The sequence below is a fragment of the Mastomys coucha genome, unplaced genomic scaffold (genome assembly GCF_008632895.1).
Source record: "Mastomys coucha isolate ucsf_1 unplaced genomic scaffold, UCSF_Mcou_1 pScaffold22, whole genome shotgun sequence".
NCBI classification, from domain to species: domain Eukaryota; kingdom Metazoa; phylum Chordata; class Mammalia; order Rodentia; family Muridae; genus Mastomys; species Mastomys coucha.
In genome coordinates, this window is record NW_022196905.1 from 80,568,472 (window position 1) to 80,583,462 (window position 14,991).

The 14,991-nt window shown below is 38.2% G+C and overlaps 1 protein-coding gene across 1 annotated transcript in view; it reads left to right on the top strand.

Annotated features, from left to right (window-relative positions):
- The first annotated feature begins 7,892 nt into the window (after window positions 1-7,892).
- The window catches only part of Amtn (amelotin), a 12,957-nt gene continuing 5,858 nt past the window's right edge, over window positions 7,893-14,991 (top strand). The window contains exons 1-5 of the mRNA XM_031342048.1: window positions 7,893-7,968; window positions 8,073-8,141; window positions 9,829-9,915; window positions 11,210-11,275; window positions 12,792-12,878. Of these exons, the coding sequence (XP_031197908.1) occupies window positions 8,088-8,141; window positions 9,829-9,915; window positions 11,210-11,275; window positions 12,792-12,878 (294 nt within the window). The 5' untranslated portion in view covers window positions 7,893-7,968; window positions 8,073-8,087. The remainder of the gene's footprint in view (window positions 7,969-8,072; window positions 8,142-9,828; window positions 9,916-11,209; window positions 11,276-12,791; window positions 12,879-14,991) is intronic.

Sequence of the window (14,991 nt, forward strand, 5' to 3'; positions counted from 1 at the left end):
TCATAAGGACCAGATAATACATTTTTCAGTCTAAAATCTTGGTCTTTCTCTTGTCTCCCAACTCCTACCAAATGAATTTGCTTAGTAGTTTAAAAAGCAAAATGAAGATATAAAATTGTTTCTTCGGGGTATTGCCAGTCTATCTACAAAGCTACTATGTCTGTGCCTAAGTTTTTGCCTTTTTTCCTGTTGTGATGACACAGTCAAAACCCAAATGTCTCCATTTGAGCTCTACATTGGAAACAATCCTTCCTTCCCAGGACTGGTGTCCCTGTAGATACCTTGATGTTTGTATCTTCTGTTGCTACTCCCCTTTGGGAAGCTTCCAATAATTATAAATGATGTATTCTAGCATCTTTATGTTTTGAAGGAAGAAAAAGAGAGGAATACAAAGTGGAAAGAAAAGAAATGGAATACAAAAGAGGAGACTCCATACAGCCCCTTTAGACGGTATTCCACCCCAGCACACAGATTTCTAAGCGAAGTCTGATGAATCTGCTGACTTGGTTCTCCCTGTGCCCACTGATGTACCTTCCATCCACATCTCTGCACTCTCTGATTCTATTTTCACCCTCATGACTCTGGTTTCATAGTGTACTGCTTTCCTATTCTGCTACTACTTGGCCACAATTGAATTATCATGCTTGACTTCTGACCATGCTTTGATATTTGATCTTTGTAATTTCATGTATGTTTACAATATTTACATCATTTCTCCCCTTCCCTTTCCTCTCTCCAACCCCTCCTCCCCTCCTGCATTCCCTTTCAAATTTATGCCCCTTTTTCCTTTTATTATATATATATATAATACATATGTATGTCCTGCTACTGTCTTTTGTTGTTCCTGAATATATGGCTTACTTTACACTGTAAAACTACTCTCTGAGTATGTCCCCTCAGTCTCTGTGCCTGTCTATCTGTTGTGACTTATACACATTCCAAAACATTTTACTCCTCAATAGTGAGCCGTCTATTCTTATCTCCAACCAACTAGTAACTTTCAGCCTATTGGGTGAATGTAGTGGCTGGAGAGATGGCCCAAAGTTAAGAGCATCTGTGGCTCCTGCACAGGATCCAGATCCAATTCCCAGCACCTATACTATGGTTCACAACACCCTCTTTCTGACATTCAGGCATTCACATAGAGCACATACATACATTCAGGCAAAACATTCTTAGACATAAAATAAAATAAATAAAGCTTAACAATTACTTAAATAAACAACTGTCAGACTGGAGCTTGTATACTCACATACAGTCAGTTAAAAACACCATCTACCAAAATAAAGTCATGAAAATTTCAGCATTACCTAACATTGTCTTTAAAATTATCTAATGAACCCAAACGTACAATTCTATAAATCAACAAATCACATAGACAAATTCCAGAATGCTTTTCTTTCTGTCTCTGCTGTCCAAATGCCTGTGTTCAGCGCTTTTATTCCTAAGCTCTCGTTCTGAACGATAAAGCACTGCTGAAGCTTTCTTTGGCCTGCCAGGACCTCTTTGATCACACTGTACCTCCATACCTGCTACAAGTTCCACATCTAGAGACTGGCACCTACAACTCTGAAATGAAGCAATCTCCCCTACGGTAGGTAACTCTGCATCTAACTTTGAAATCACAGAATCTCCTTATGCCATAAAACCTCATCCTGGCCTCTGTTTGATTTTGAAGCTAGGTATTCTTCTAATTAATATCACAAAACTAGAAGTCACTTCTGTGACTGGTCACTGTTTCCTCATACTAACAAAACATCCTTTATCCTCTCCTTCAACTTCTTGCTTTACCTTCTCTTTGTTTGGTGGTGTTGTTTGGGCTTATAATTGAGCATCTACTGTTGACTTGAAATTTTTATATGAATAGAATATAATATTATTATAGTCTATCAAACTGAAGGCCATTGTATGTGCAAATATGATAGAAATACATTCAGAATTTTAATAATAATACATCACCTATAACAAAGTGCTTACTTAATTGGCCAAGAAATCTGGACACATTTTCCCAATATACACTCTGAATGAAACAGTTTTCTTCCTTTAAATAGAATTTTAGACAATTCAATTCCTTGCCTAGCCTCCACCCAGTTACTTCATAGAAATAATTCTATGAAGTTTCACATTTCTAAGCATATCTCTTGGGTACCATGAATTAGTTAAGCACTTTTTTCCTATTTTTATAAATGTAGAGACAGAAACAGATATACATTCATTCAGTTCAAATCATTAATTGATAAAGACTCATAATATTCCTTTAAATCTAATATTTCAAAAGAATAACAAAAATAATATCTTTGAAATTAGAAAAATAATAGACTGACCCCAAATAAGGAGGATAATAGAATGTCTTTCTTTATGCAGGTGATAGAATCAAGGAGAACATTTGATATTTGATAAGAAAAGGGAATAATGGAGAGGGCTCAGAGCAGCAGATGCATCATAAACAAACGCAGCCATGTAAGATGAATCTATATTCCAGCTCTTTGCTAATCTCTTGTGAGAGTTCCATTTTATGGTTCTTGGATACTTGCCAGGTTTCCTATAAGAGTATAAGGATGGATATTGTCCTTATCATGTTGGTACATACGTACCACCTACAACGTGTCCAACTTGTTTCTGATTATCAAATGCCATTAAACTTATAGTATAGTAAGAAAAGCTAAGTACAATTTCCAATTATTAATGTATTCAGTCACCATAATCTGTCAAAAAGTGTCTAGGATGCCAAAGACCTGCTTTGACATCCAGGGGATAAACGGAGGCAGGCAGCAGGATGTGGCATTGGCAAGCAGGGTAAGTGCCAATACTAACAGAAGGGAGCTGCTGCTGATGGCAGCCAGCAATTACAGAAATTACTCAGCAGGCTTTTCTCTGAGGGAACAAAGCTTTACTGGGGCTGGCACTCCCTGTGGTCATCGAAGAACTCTGAACTCTTTTAACTCTTAGGAGCCAGCAAGAAAGAAAAGGAAAAAGAGAAAATTCATGCACACACACACTGAGTGGATAAAGCAAAAGGCAGACTCCACAATAACTTCATACACACAAATACATACATACCTCCGTGTATGCAGACAGACAGACATATACACATTCATACATAGAATGGATGGAGCACAATTCCAGCAAGCAGGCCCCAAGCATATCACACATACACATATATACATATATACACACATATGTACATACACTCACATATACATACATACATAGATACATACACACATACATGTACATGTACACAGTTGGTAGATGGAGCGAGCTCCTACAACTTTTATTTTTTGTCCATAGCATATATACCCCAGCAAAATCTTTCAAACTGTATAAAATTACAATGTGATCATATTCTTTTTTTTTTCCTAGTGAATGACTGAAAAAACAGTATGTTCTCCAATACCTTTACAAGATATACATTACATAGTACAGGTAAAGGAAACAAATTATTCCCAAGAACTCATGTATACTCTTAACTAAGCAAATTGTTATAGATTAAAAAAATGTGAGCAAGCAGGCAGTTTTCTCAGCCAGTTTCCCTTACTAGCAGGCAGCAATTTACAGTTACAAAGAAAGGATTAATTATTTTATTATTTATCTTAAAAACTAATCTTACAAGAATCTTAAAATAATCACAAATGGAAGCTATTTGTCTTGGTTTCCAAAGGGAACTCAGGACCCATTGTTAGGTTGTGGTGCTCTGTGAGCAAGACCTGGAACTTAGGAGAGCCAATGCTGATGGCAAGACCTGCAACCAACTCAACAGTACATGTATCTATAAGTTTGCTCTAAAATATTTAGTATTACAAAATAAAACAGTAGCATTTTGTCATAAATAAATAAATAATCAGCCATATCTACTTTACATCCTCAGAATGCACATCTACTTATCAGCAATTCTTATTAAACCATATCAGGAAACTGAGGCCAAAAATGGGCATAAGAAATCAATGATCCAGCCTCAGGGAGAGTCGCATCAGCCAGTGCTGCCATTGTTCTTGTCCCCTGACCTTAAAAAAATCCCTAGCTTGACTAATAAAAGTGTGCCTTCTCTGAACTTCAAATTATTCCCTAAAATATTTTACATCAGAGAATGAGTAGTAAAAACATCTCAACCTAGCTTCACTAACAATTTTATTTTTCCAAATGCTTTCTAAGGATGGTGGTCATTTCGACCATCTACACTTCTAAATTCTTCCCTAGGGTGGTGGTTGAATCATTAATGTGCTCCAGCACAATGCCATAGACAAATCAAGCACTATCATTGTGAGTACCAGAGATACTGCCCAGTGGGGAGCTGGAAGCCCTTTTATAGGTCTCATGAAATTCCTAGATTAAGGGGGACAATAAAGACAAGCAGAGGAGAACTCCATAACACCATGAAATCTTCAGAACACATGGTGCTCGGGTCGTTCCTCTCTGAGGCGCACCCATGGTGACTGTGCTAACTGATGTGGCCCGCATTCCATGAGATCTGAAGCCATTTATCTTTCCTCTGTCTTCACCCTTGGCAGTAATCAATAGGAATCTTGTACCCAGCATCCTTGTGGCATTGACAAAAGGAGATAGGGTTTTCATTCTGCCTCATCTTGTCATGGCGGAACAGCTCCTCTTGAACTGAGCTCCCTCAGTAGCAGCTGGGATAATCCAGCTATATGCACGGAGTGCGGTGCAATTGGGAATAGAATACACTTTTTTTGATTGAAAACTCCTATTAAGTTCAGGGACTGCACAAACCACAGAGAATTCCATCAAGTGGAATCACTTTAAATCAGAGGCTTAATTTGTCTTCATCATTATGTCTGGAAGTCTATCAAAACCCGTGTCACTGTCTGGTATGCATTATGTTCATTGTTATAGATGTATTTTTTAAGAAAATGGTACATAGGTTGAATTCGGTTTCAAAGAGTCCACAACCCACAAAAAATCCATAAAACTAAAACCAATTTTAAAGCATCACAAAGTGCCTAGACCCTCAAGACTAAAAGGTATCACTTGTAGTTCATAAAACCCTTTAGTGGATCCTGATACCCAAAGTAATTTCAGAAACAAGATTATCTTGCTGATGTACCCTGATTTTGAGCAATTTAGAAATTTTCCCCTTCTATGGTATGTACTTTTTGATACCCAACTCCATAATTACATTGTTTAAAGTTATCTCCTTTCAGACTTAAATTTTCTCATCTAAGAAATTACTCAGCCCTCATAATGTTGCCTACTTATTTCAGTCTAATCCTATTGGCTCAGTTTCCTAGATAGGACATGTCTCACTTCAGCTTGGGGCTGGAGGTATGTCTGAAATATGTAATGTACTCACTGTGAGGTCCCTGAATCATCTGAGCTCCAGACAGAAGCAATGTTTCAACTCAACATGCTATTCACTGGAGCCATACTCTATACTGCAAGTAGAACCCAAGTTTCCCCACCTAATCCCAGAGACAACAATGACATGAAATTTAATTCTTCCTCTGCACAAACAAAAACAGTTTAAGAATGACCTTCAAATTATTCCAAAATAATACCTGGGAGAAGTAGAATAGGCAATGCTTGGGGGCCCATCACATGCTATGCTTTATCACTCCTCTACCAACAAAGTGCAGGCTTCAGAGGACAGGTATCTCTGTACCTGAAAACTGAAAGTGTTCATGAATATGTTAAATGAAGGGTTGGAAAATACATTCACTAGGGCTGAAGAGTTGGCTCAGTGATTAAGAGCACTGACTTCTCTTCCAGAAAACCCAAGGTTGATTTCCAACATACACATTGTGGCTCACAATCATCTATAACTCCAGTTACCAGGGGATATAATTCCTTCTTCTGACTTCTGCTAGCACCAGACATATGCATGGCACACAAACATGCAGGAAAAATATTCATGCACAATTTTTAGTAGTTATATGTAAATTGACTCAAAAACAAAAAGATGAACTTGCTAAGGAAAGGTCATAAGAACAAGAAGTTACTTCAATGGACAGCCCAATGGCTCATCAGATAAAGGCACTTTCAGCCAATGCACACAGGTATACACACACATACACACATACACACACACACACACACACACAAACACATACACACACAAGCACATACACAAGACATATGCAAATAAATAAATAGTAATAGGAGGAGAAAAAGAACTGTTTCCTTTCATGTCCTGCAACGTTTATATCCCATTAATCCTCTCAATATTAACTTTTACCATGCCAACTCTATCTTGCTCATCATATTTACTCTCCAAACCCACGTAATGCATTCTGTCTCTGTCTCCCTTTGTGTGCATGCACACATGTGTGTCTATGTTTGTGTTCATATGGGTGTGCGTATGTGATGCACATGGATTTGCATGCATATGTGTGCACATTCATGTGGATGTCAGAAGTCAGCGTAGTATGCATAGTATGTCATTCTTCATCAATTTCACCTTATTTTTCAAGACAGGATTTCTTCCTGAACCTAGAGCTTGCCAGCTGGCTAGCTCTAGGCTAACTAGGTCCAGGGATCTTCCCCAGTACCACTAGGTTTACAGACAAATGCAACTTTGCCAGCTTTTATGAGTGATATTGATCCCTACTCAGGCCCCCGTGCTTATAGAGCAAGGAATTTTTCAGCTGAACTATTTCCCCACCCTTGCCTTGCTTTTTCATGATTTTCTTTCCATCCTTCAAAACTCATCCTAAAAGTGACCTGCCCCAAAAGACCTTCCCTGCCCCCAATCAAGACCTTGTCTTCACACTTGTGCACACTCCTCTTGTTAAACTTACTACTCATGTTATTAGTATTAGCGTCCCATACAGTGTTCCTCCACTCCTACCAGATTATCTGACAGTCATCAGTCATGAGCAGATGAGTAGAGTTGTTGAAGGAAAAACTTATGCAAATGCCCCATCATCTCTAATTTTCTATCAATAGACATTCACATTAAAGAAAAGACAACACTGAATGTCATGTGGTCTTCAGTATGAAATTCTGGCAGACAGATTCATCATTGATTTCATCATTCATTTCAGATGTTAATGAAGAGACCTTGCTTGGTTTGAAGCCAAGGTTCTGGAAGCCTGTGGATAGATGTGACCTGAACATCTTATGAAAGAAACCTCAGTAGCTTCCTGTCTTTGGCTTATATCACATCATCTTTTTCATTATTTCTCTCCCCATGTGAACTCCTCATATTTTTCCATTCATTTATTCATTCACTTTATACCCTGATTGCAGTCCCTCACCCTTTTTCATTATTTAAAATCAAGCAAAGTATTCAAGAATTCTTAGAGGCAATTTTTTTCATATTCATTTAAATTATAGATGTTTGTATCTTTTTAATATTCCTAGAAGTAATGCCTACAGAAATGATGGTACATATGCAAGAAATCTCTTATGAGGATATTTGTTGTAACATATTTATAATTTAAAAATAGAATGATAAACAAATTATCTGTACATCAAAAAGAAAGTATAACACAACTTAACCATTAAATATGTAAAAATTAGTCTGTGTGACTGACACATAGAGCTCACTGTTTTCAAGGGAACAAGTAAGGCTTAGAGAAATCACATAATAACCTTTATTTTTATAAAGTATACAGAGAGCCCTATATTTTTGCTCACTCTTATATGATAAAACCAGTAAATTCAAAGATATTTTGCAAAAGACTTGAAAGTAAAGACAATTGTCTTTTTTTTCTGTCTGCACTTTTTAAAATTATATAGGCATGTCTCCCTAAAATACCCTCTAGTCAGATCGTAGACATTGGGTAATACAATGTCTGCAGCTAATAACCCACCTAATGAAGTGTTGGGAAATGAAACCAAATGATTTCACAGACAGTTTAGTCCTGATTGGTCTCTCAGGTTGTCTGTCTCCTGTAGCTGAGCTTAAATTCCTTCTACAAACACAAATGAGCAAAAGATAAATTTTGCACAGAGTAAAGTGGAGAAATCATCTGGATTTCGAATATCGTTTTGCCTGGTAGCAGAAAGGTAACATTACTTCACCAGATTTCGAGTAGAAGGGTCATTTTTAAATGTCATCTTCTTTCATAGGTTAAAAAAAGTGAAAGAGTAACCTACTTTTGTTCTTCTAGGTAGCAAATCGAAACATGAAGACCATGATTCTACTGCTCTGTCTTCTAGGATCAGCCCAGTCATTACCAGTAAGTGTGATATGTTTACTTTATGTACTGACCAGCCCAAGCCATGTCTCTTTACAGCCAGTGCTCTCTTCCTGCCTTTCAAGAAAACCACTCTGGTGACCACTCTGGTGTGTGACCCATTTTTTTTAAGTTTTTCTAATTTAATTTCAAAAAAGAATATGGTAAACTAATAAGATGTTAGTACAAATTTCAACATTTTGCACTTTTAAAAAAATGCATCCACATTATCATGGAAGAATTTCAATTGTTTTAGCAAAGCAACATAGCAGACCTGAGGGACAGAGTAACTATTTTATGTTCCAAAACAAAATTACGATTTTCTTGGGGACTGGTTATTTGCTCATGACTAAAAGAGTAAACCATAGTTCTGATTTTTCTACGTGATTAACAAAGCATCTAAATCAGATAAACTCTTAGCTCCAAATGTGTGGTACACATAAAATAGTGAACTTTTTTTATTTAACACATACCATTACAAAATATTTAAAATGGGGGAAGGGGATTGGTGATCCATCCATACTTTGGTTGTCCTAAGTTATTATATAGACATAGATGGAATATTTTACCTGTACATGGACTTCTCTTTGACACAATGTTTAAAATATACAGGGAAGAAATGCAATAGATGAACTGTGAATGAAGGACAAGAACCCTCCGTCTCGGGTGGCACTTCCATACTCCCCTGTGCAGTCACTAGCGACTCATTGGAAGCTCTCTAAACAACAGCCATGCCCTGATTGCTAAGAACACAGTAATGAGGGCAAAACAAGGGGACATGATCCCTGACAGAACTGACAGAATCCACAGTGGCTACTCATAGCAAATCATTGTTTAGAAAAAGCTTAGATTGTAAAAATTTCTGTGGAAAACATGAATAGGGAGGAAACAACAAAATAGAAATGATCAACACATTACTAAGAAGTTCTCAGGACTAAATATTAAATAAAAAGCCAAATAAAAAGCAAAATCCCTAAAATAGCCAAAGAGCTGGCATCAGTCTTGCCCTCTGGGATGTATCCAGCAACAAATGCACACTGAGGTCAGAAGGGAGGGTAGGGCTTATTGTATTCAGGAACTGGGATCACTGCAGTGGTCCTAGTACTGACTCTGACGCTCAAAGAGTGACCCGGCACAGGTCTTCTTTCATCTATAAAACATTTTTAAAAAGCCACACAGTTAGACCCTTTGGATTGCAAGGTCATTTTCATCAAGAGTTCAACAAGTTTTAATACAAAGCAATTACTCTGGCCAGGAAAGACACTGAATTCCCATTATATGATTGGCATGCCACATGCAAGCCAAAAGTGGAGAGCTTTAAAAAAAAATGCAGTAGGACTCGTGGAGTTTAATTCAAATAATGTAAAGGGGAAACAGGGCAAATGTGCATAGAACTAAGACTCCAAGTGTAACAGAAGGCAAAGGAAAGCAGCGGTTGCCGTAGATGAATGGGAACCCAACTTGCCCTGGCTTACCTTTTCCTCTTCACCCTCTTGACCTGGCAATTTCCCAGTCTCTGATTCTGTCTCCTGATAAGCATAAAATATTTGAGGACTTAAAACTGCTCCAAAAGAGACATGGAGTTTAAATTCACAGTGTTGTTGCGGAGCGAACTGTTACCTTTCAGATACAAATGGATAAAAAACCTCAAGCACATTCCTCCCGCTTTATCAGATATTTATATTCACAGAAGCAGCTTAGCCCTGCTTTGGGAGTTCCTGCAACAAAACCAACTCCAGGTCAGGTGACACCACTACCTCAACAGCAACCAAATCAGGTAAGCGCCCAACAATGACAAAGATTTATAAACCAGAAAAGAAAGCTTATTAAGACTGGCAATTCTTTTTAAAAATCAAGATTTGCATAGTCTCATGTCTGAAGAGGCTTTTTTGAGGGGGGAGAAATAAGAAAGCCAGTGTGCTTGTTTTTATATTTAAATGAAGAAAGCAAAGCAATCTCACTTTTTCCTTGTATGTGAATTAGCTATATGAACGAGAATTTGGCTTAAGAACTAAATATTCAAAGCTTTGAAAAGTGGTTGGTGTCACCTGTTTACAGAACTGTGACCCTGAGATACTGTGACATTCCATGGGATTTGGAAAACAAACAAACAAACAAAAAACAAAGATTAAAAGTTGTAGAGAAAAGCCGCAACTTTACTCACAGCTCTTTCACCTCCTTCTCACTCTCTTTCTCCCCCACCCCTGTGTGTGTGTCCATGGCTGTCCATGTAGCAAGCATGTGACATGTGTGTGAATGTATGGAGACCAGAGGTTGGCATGAAGTGTCTTCCTTTATTGCCTGGACTGGCAGGCCCTGGGGTCATCCTTCTCCACCTCCAGCACTAGATGGGCAAGCCCTGTGAATGCACATAAGTGCACATGCAGCTCTCCACTCAGGTCCTCGTGCTTGCACAGTAAATGCATTACCCACTAGGACTTCCCTGAACCCACCCTCTCACAGTTTTCTCAGGTGTCATCCCTGCCAGTGAACTGCTATGTTGTTGTAAAGGCTGTTTTTTTTCCCCAAGGTCTATTTAAATAACCTTGAAATTTGTGTTATCATTTAGCCTCTATGTTCTCCACCCCTTCAACACTCACTCTGCTATAAAGAACACCACCTGCCTTGCCTTTGTCTAGACTCTGAAACAGTAGTCAATGGTATTAAAAGTTCAAACTGCCTCTTTAATTATTGGGCATCATAGACCATTCAAGTCAAATTATCTAAGTCCTTAAAGAACTTGTAGCTTATTCTATTATGGACATTCTTTAGGGGAAAGAATTTAAAAATGGGTGTGCACAATCAAGTACTAAAACAAAAAATTATAACTAAATAATAACCATAAGTAAATCACCTGATAAAACCCACAAACTTAGCATACTGCTAGGCCATCCAGAACAACACAGGAAACGAGGAGGCCTCATGCAGACAATTCAAGGGTAGTGAGAGAGCTTGAACATTTGTTGGGAATACATGCCTTTGTAAGCTGTATAACTGGCCTGAGACTATCATTGACACTGATGGAGAAACAGATAATCTCTTCTCTAACACCCAGTTTCAATGCCCTGCAGGTTTTTCCTTCCATAAATCTAATACCATTAACACAGCTGCTCACTCTGGGGTCAGACCTGCCATTGGTAAGTACTCTTTTAGACCACCTCACTCCCTTTTGTTTAATAAATTGGGCACTTGAGACTGAGCATGAAGGAGAGTCAAGAACATAGAGAAATACCTACCCACAGAGCACATGCACACCTAATCACTGGACATGAGCTGGAACTGGAACAAGAAGAAAGTCAAAGAGAGTCGGATAGCACTGTCTTTGAAAGTTCTTTGAAAGTTTTCCTGGTAAATCTTTATATAATTGACCTCATTCTCACCTTTAACCCTGATAACCTCTTCTCTACGATCCTGCCCCATTTCTGCACCAGATCTTCCTTAATGTTTCCTATGATATCAACAAGCCACATAAATATTATGACTGCTATTGCCACCCTCTAGGATGACAAGAAAGGACAATAAGAGTTTCTCTTTGCTCAAAGGATATCTGTAAAGATCTTTCTGTTTGGGGAAGAAAAACGTTTCTCTCCTGATTCTGCCCAGTGTGCAGATTTAAAAATACTATTAATGCATGTTCTAGACTAGGTATTTTACTCTATATCTTGCAACTTTGTCTGGAAATACCTATGAAAAAATTCACTTTCTAGTGGAAAAAAAAATCACAAAATGTCCAAGAAGCATTATTGTAGCCAGAAAGGGGTAAATGACCTAAATGATCTCAGAGATGCCCAAGGAAAACATTTAATTCCTGCAGTATGGGGGACAAGATGGCACTTGCAGCAAAAGGCCTTACAACCGGAGTTTGAAGCCCAGAAACCACATAAAGGTAGAGACAAGAGACACCAAAATTAACCTCTGACTTCCACAAATAAAACATGCTGTGGTATGAGAATACACAATAGGCTTTTGCTATTTTTTTTTAATTTTTAGTTTAATGTAGGGACTTGAGAGATAATTTGGTGGTTAACAACACTTGGATATATTTATAACAATATAATATACAAAGAACTCTATTGTTGCTCTTGTAGAAGACCTGAGATTCAGTTCCCTGCAATCACACAGATCAGCTCACAACTTCCTATAACATCAGCTCCAGGAGGTCCAATGTCCTATTCTGTTCTACTTAAACCTGCACTCACACACACACACACAGATACACACACACATAGACACACACACAGACACATACATATACACAGACATACTCAGACACATACACACAGAGACACACACAGACACACACACACAAACATACACACACACACATACAAATATAAACACACACACAGAGACACACACACAGACACACACACACTGACACACATGTATAAACAACACACATGCATACATATAATTAAATAAAAAAATCTTTGGAAAAATGAATGTAGAAGTTAGTAATGAAACTTGTGCTAAAAAATTAAATGAATACCTTAATTTCATCTCTGTGATTAATTATACACACAATAAAATATTATGAACTTATGTAGGAAATTCTTCCTTTGAATGCATTTTTACCTTTAATAAATATGCTTTAGGGTCCTAGATGCTCAAACTGAAAGAAACATAATGAAAAATTTTCTTTGATGCCCACAGTTTAACCCTGCTGCTGTGTCCCATGGGACACAGATGCTCCCCTTCACCCTGGGACCACTGAATGGACAGCAACAGCTGCAACCCCAGGTAAACTGAGGCAAGGCCTCCTGAACTCTGAGGGCATCTTCTCTCAGTGAAGCCACAGGGATACAGGAGCCCATTTCAAAGTCATTGAACGAAAATGATTTGCAGGTGTTTGTTCTACGTATCACAAAATGGCAGGAAATGTTCCCACACCTTAAAATATTCGCTTACAATGTTATTTTAGTTAAGTGCAGAGTATGCTGCCATGTGCATATGCTTGATTGGAGAAAATCAGGGTTGGTTTGCTTGGTCGTTTTTTTGTTTGTTTTTTTTTTTTCAAATTTTTTCCCTCTAAACTCATGTTATAGTGACATCCTTGTAACTAAATCTATTATTATATTGAGAATTGTTTCTTCTGAACTCATTCTTGGGTTTTTATGAAACAAAGACACATTTTTTTTATAATAAGACTCTTAAGCATATATTCTGCCCTCTGAAAGAGACCAAAGAAAGAGGCAAAGGAAATGTGAGTCTCTTTAATCTGTGATGCTGGTATAATTCACATACTGATTGCCCAGTTTAGTCAGTCTCAATTGCCTCGATTACTCCACCCTAACCATTGAAACGTGAGAGAATCTAATCTGCTATGAGCTAGGGCTACTGTGGGGAGTGGGAGGAGAAGGGGGAGGAACCACAGAAACACTGTCATGCTGGTATCTATTAAATCATGTAGCGTGGTGATCTAAAACTTAAAATATTTTAAAAGAAACAGACTCAACACAACACTTGATTCCCCAGAGAGTCAGAGGCATTAGTGAGCATGTCATGTAGAAGATTTGACACTGCATATTCCCCAGCAAGCAAGAATGTTAGGTCATTCATTCCTCATTCTCTCTGGAGATTCTTCAATGTCTCTGGGCCATGCTATCACAAAGCATTCCCATAGCTTTTTCCCAGGCCAAATTCCACTCTGTACAACCTGTCTCATCTTATGTAGAGTAATAACTTTTTAGAAGTATTTTATTACCATGGATTATACATAGTAATTAGTCATCTTGACAGTCTCATACGTGTATATGAAGTACATTGATCATAACCACCGCCCATTACTTTCTATGTCACCCTCCTCACCCTCCTCCTACTAACTGCCTTCCTCTTCCTATATAGTCTCTCTTCTTCGTTCATATTTTGTGTGTGTGCACATATGAACCAGTGAACTTAATTAGGTTAACTTATAGAAGCATAGGTAAGGTATTATTTATAGGAACATGAATGACTTACCACTGGCTATATGACTGAAGAAAATATCTCTCTGCTACCCCAGCAAACATTAACTGTCTATAGATCTTCAGAGAGAGGTAGGGTCTCATGGGTCCCTCCTATGTCCATGACAGAATGGTGACAGGCCCAATCTTATGTAGTGCTTGTGCAGGTAATCACAGCCACTGAGGGTCCAAGAGTGTGACAGCCGTGTCCCTCCCACAAGACAGAATTGCACCACACTCTGTCCCTTCCTCCAGCACCTACATTCTTTCTGCCACACGTCCCTGGTTTCCTCTGAGCCTTGCGAAGGGCAGTATAGATGGCCCATTTAGTCCTGAGCATTCACTGGGCTTTTTATTCCTACCACTTACATCAGTTATGAGTCTCTGCCTTAGCTGCTGCCCACTGCCAAAAACGAAGCTTCTCTGACCAAAGATGGTGACAGTAGTACTAATTTATGGGAATATAAATTATAGTAAACATAATTATTTATGGCTATAAACATAAATATTTAGAAAGCAATATGAAATTGGATCACTTTTTTATTAGATATTTTCTTTATTTACATGTCATATAATTTCTCCTTTCCCAGTTTCTCCTCCAAAAAACAAACCAACAAACAAATAAACAAACAAAAATAAGAACAAACCCCTGTTGCTTCCTGCCTCTCCCTGCTTGCCACCCCACCCTCTCCCACTTAATAGCCCTGGCATTCCCCTACACTAGGGCACAGAATCTTCACAGGACCAAGTGCCTCTCCTCCCATTGATGATCGACTTTGCGATCCTCTACTACACACATGCTGTCAGAACAATCAACCCCACCATGTATGTCCTTTGTTGGTTGTTGAGACCCTGGGAGCTCTGAGGGTACTAGTTAGTTCATATTGTTGTTCATCTTAAGGGGCTGCAAA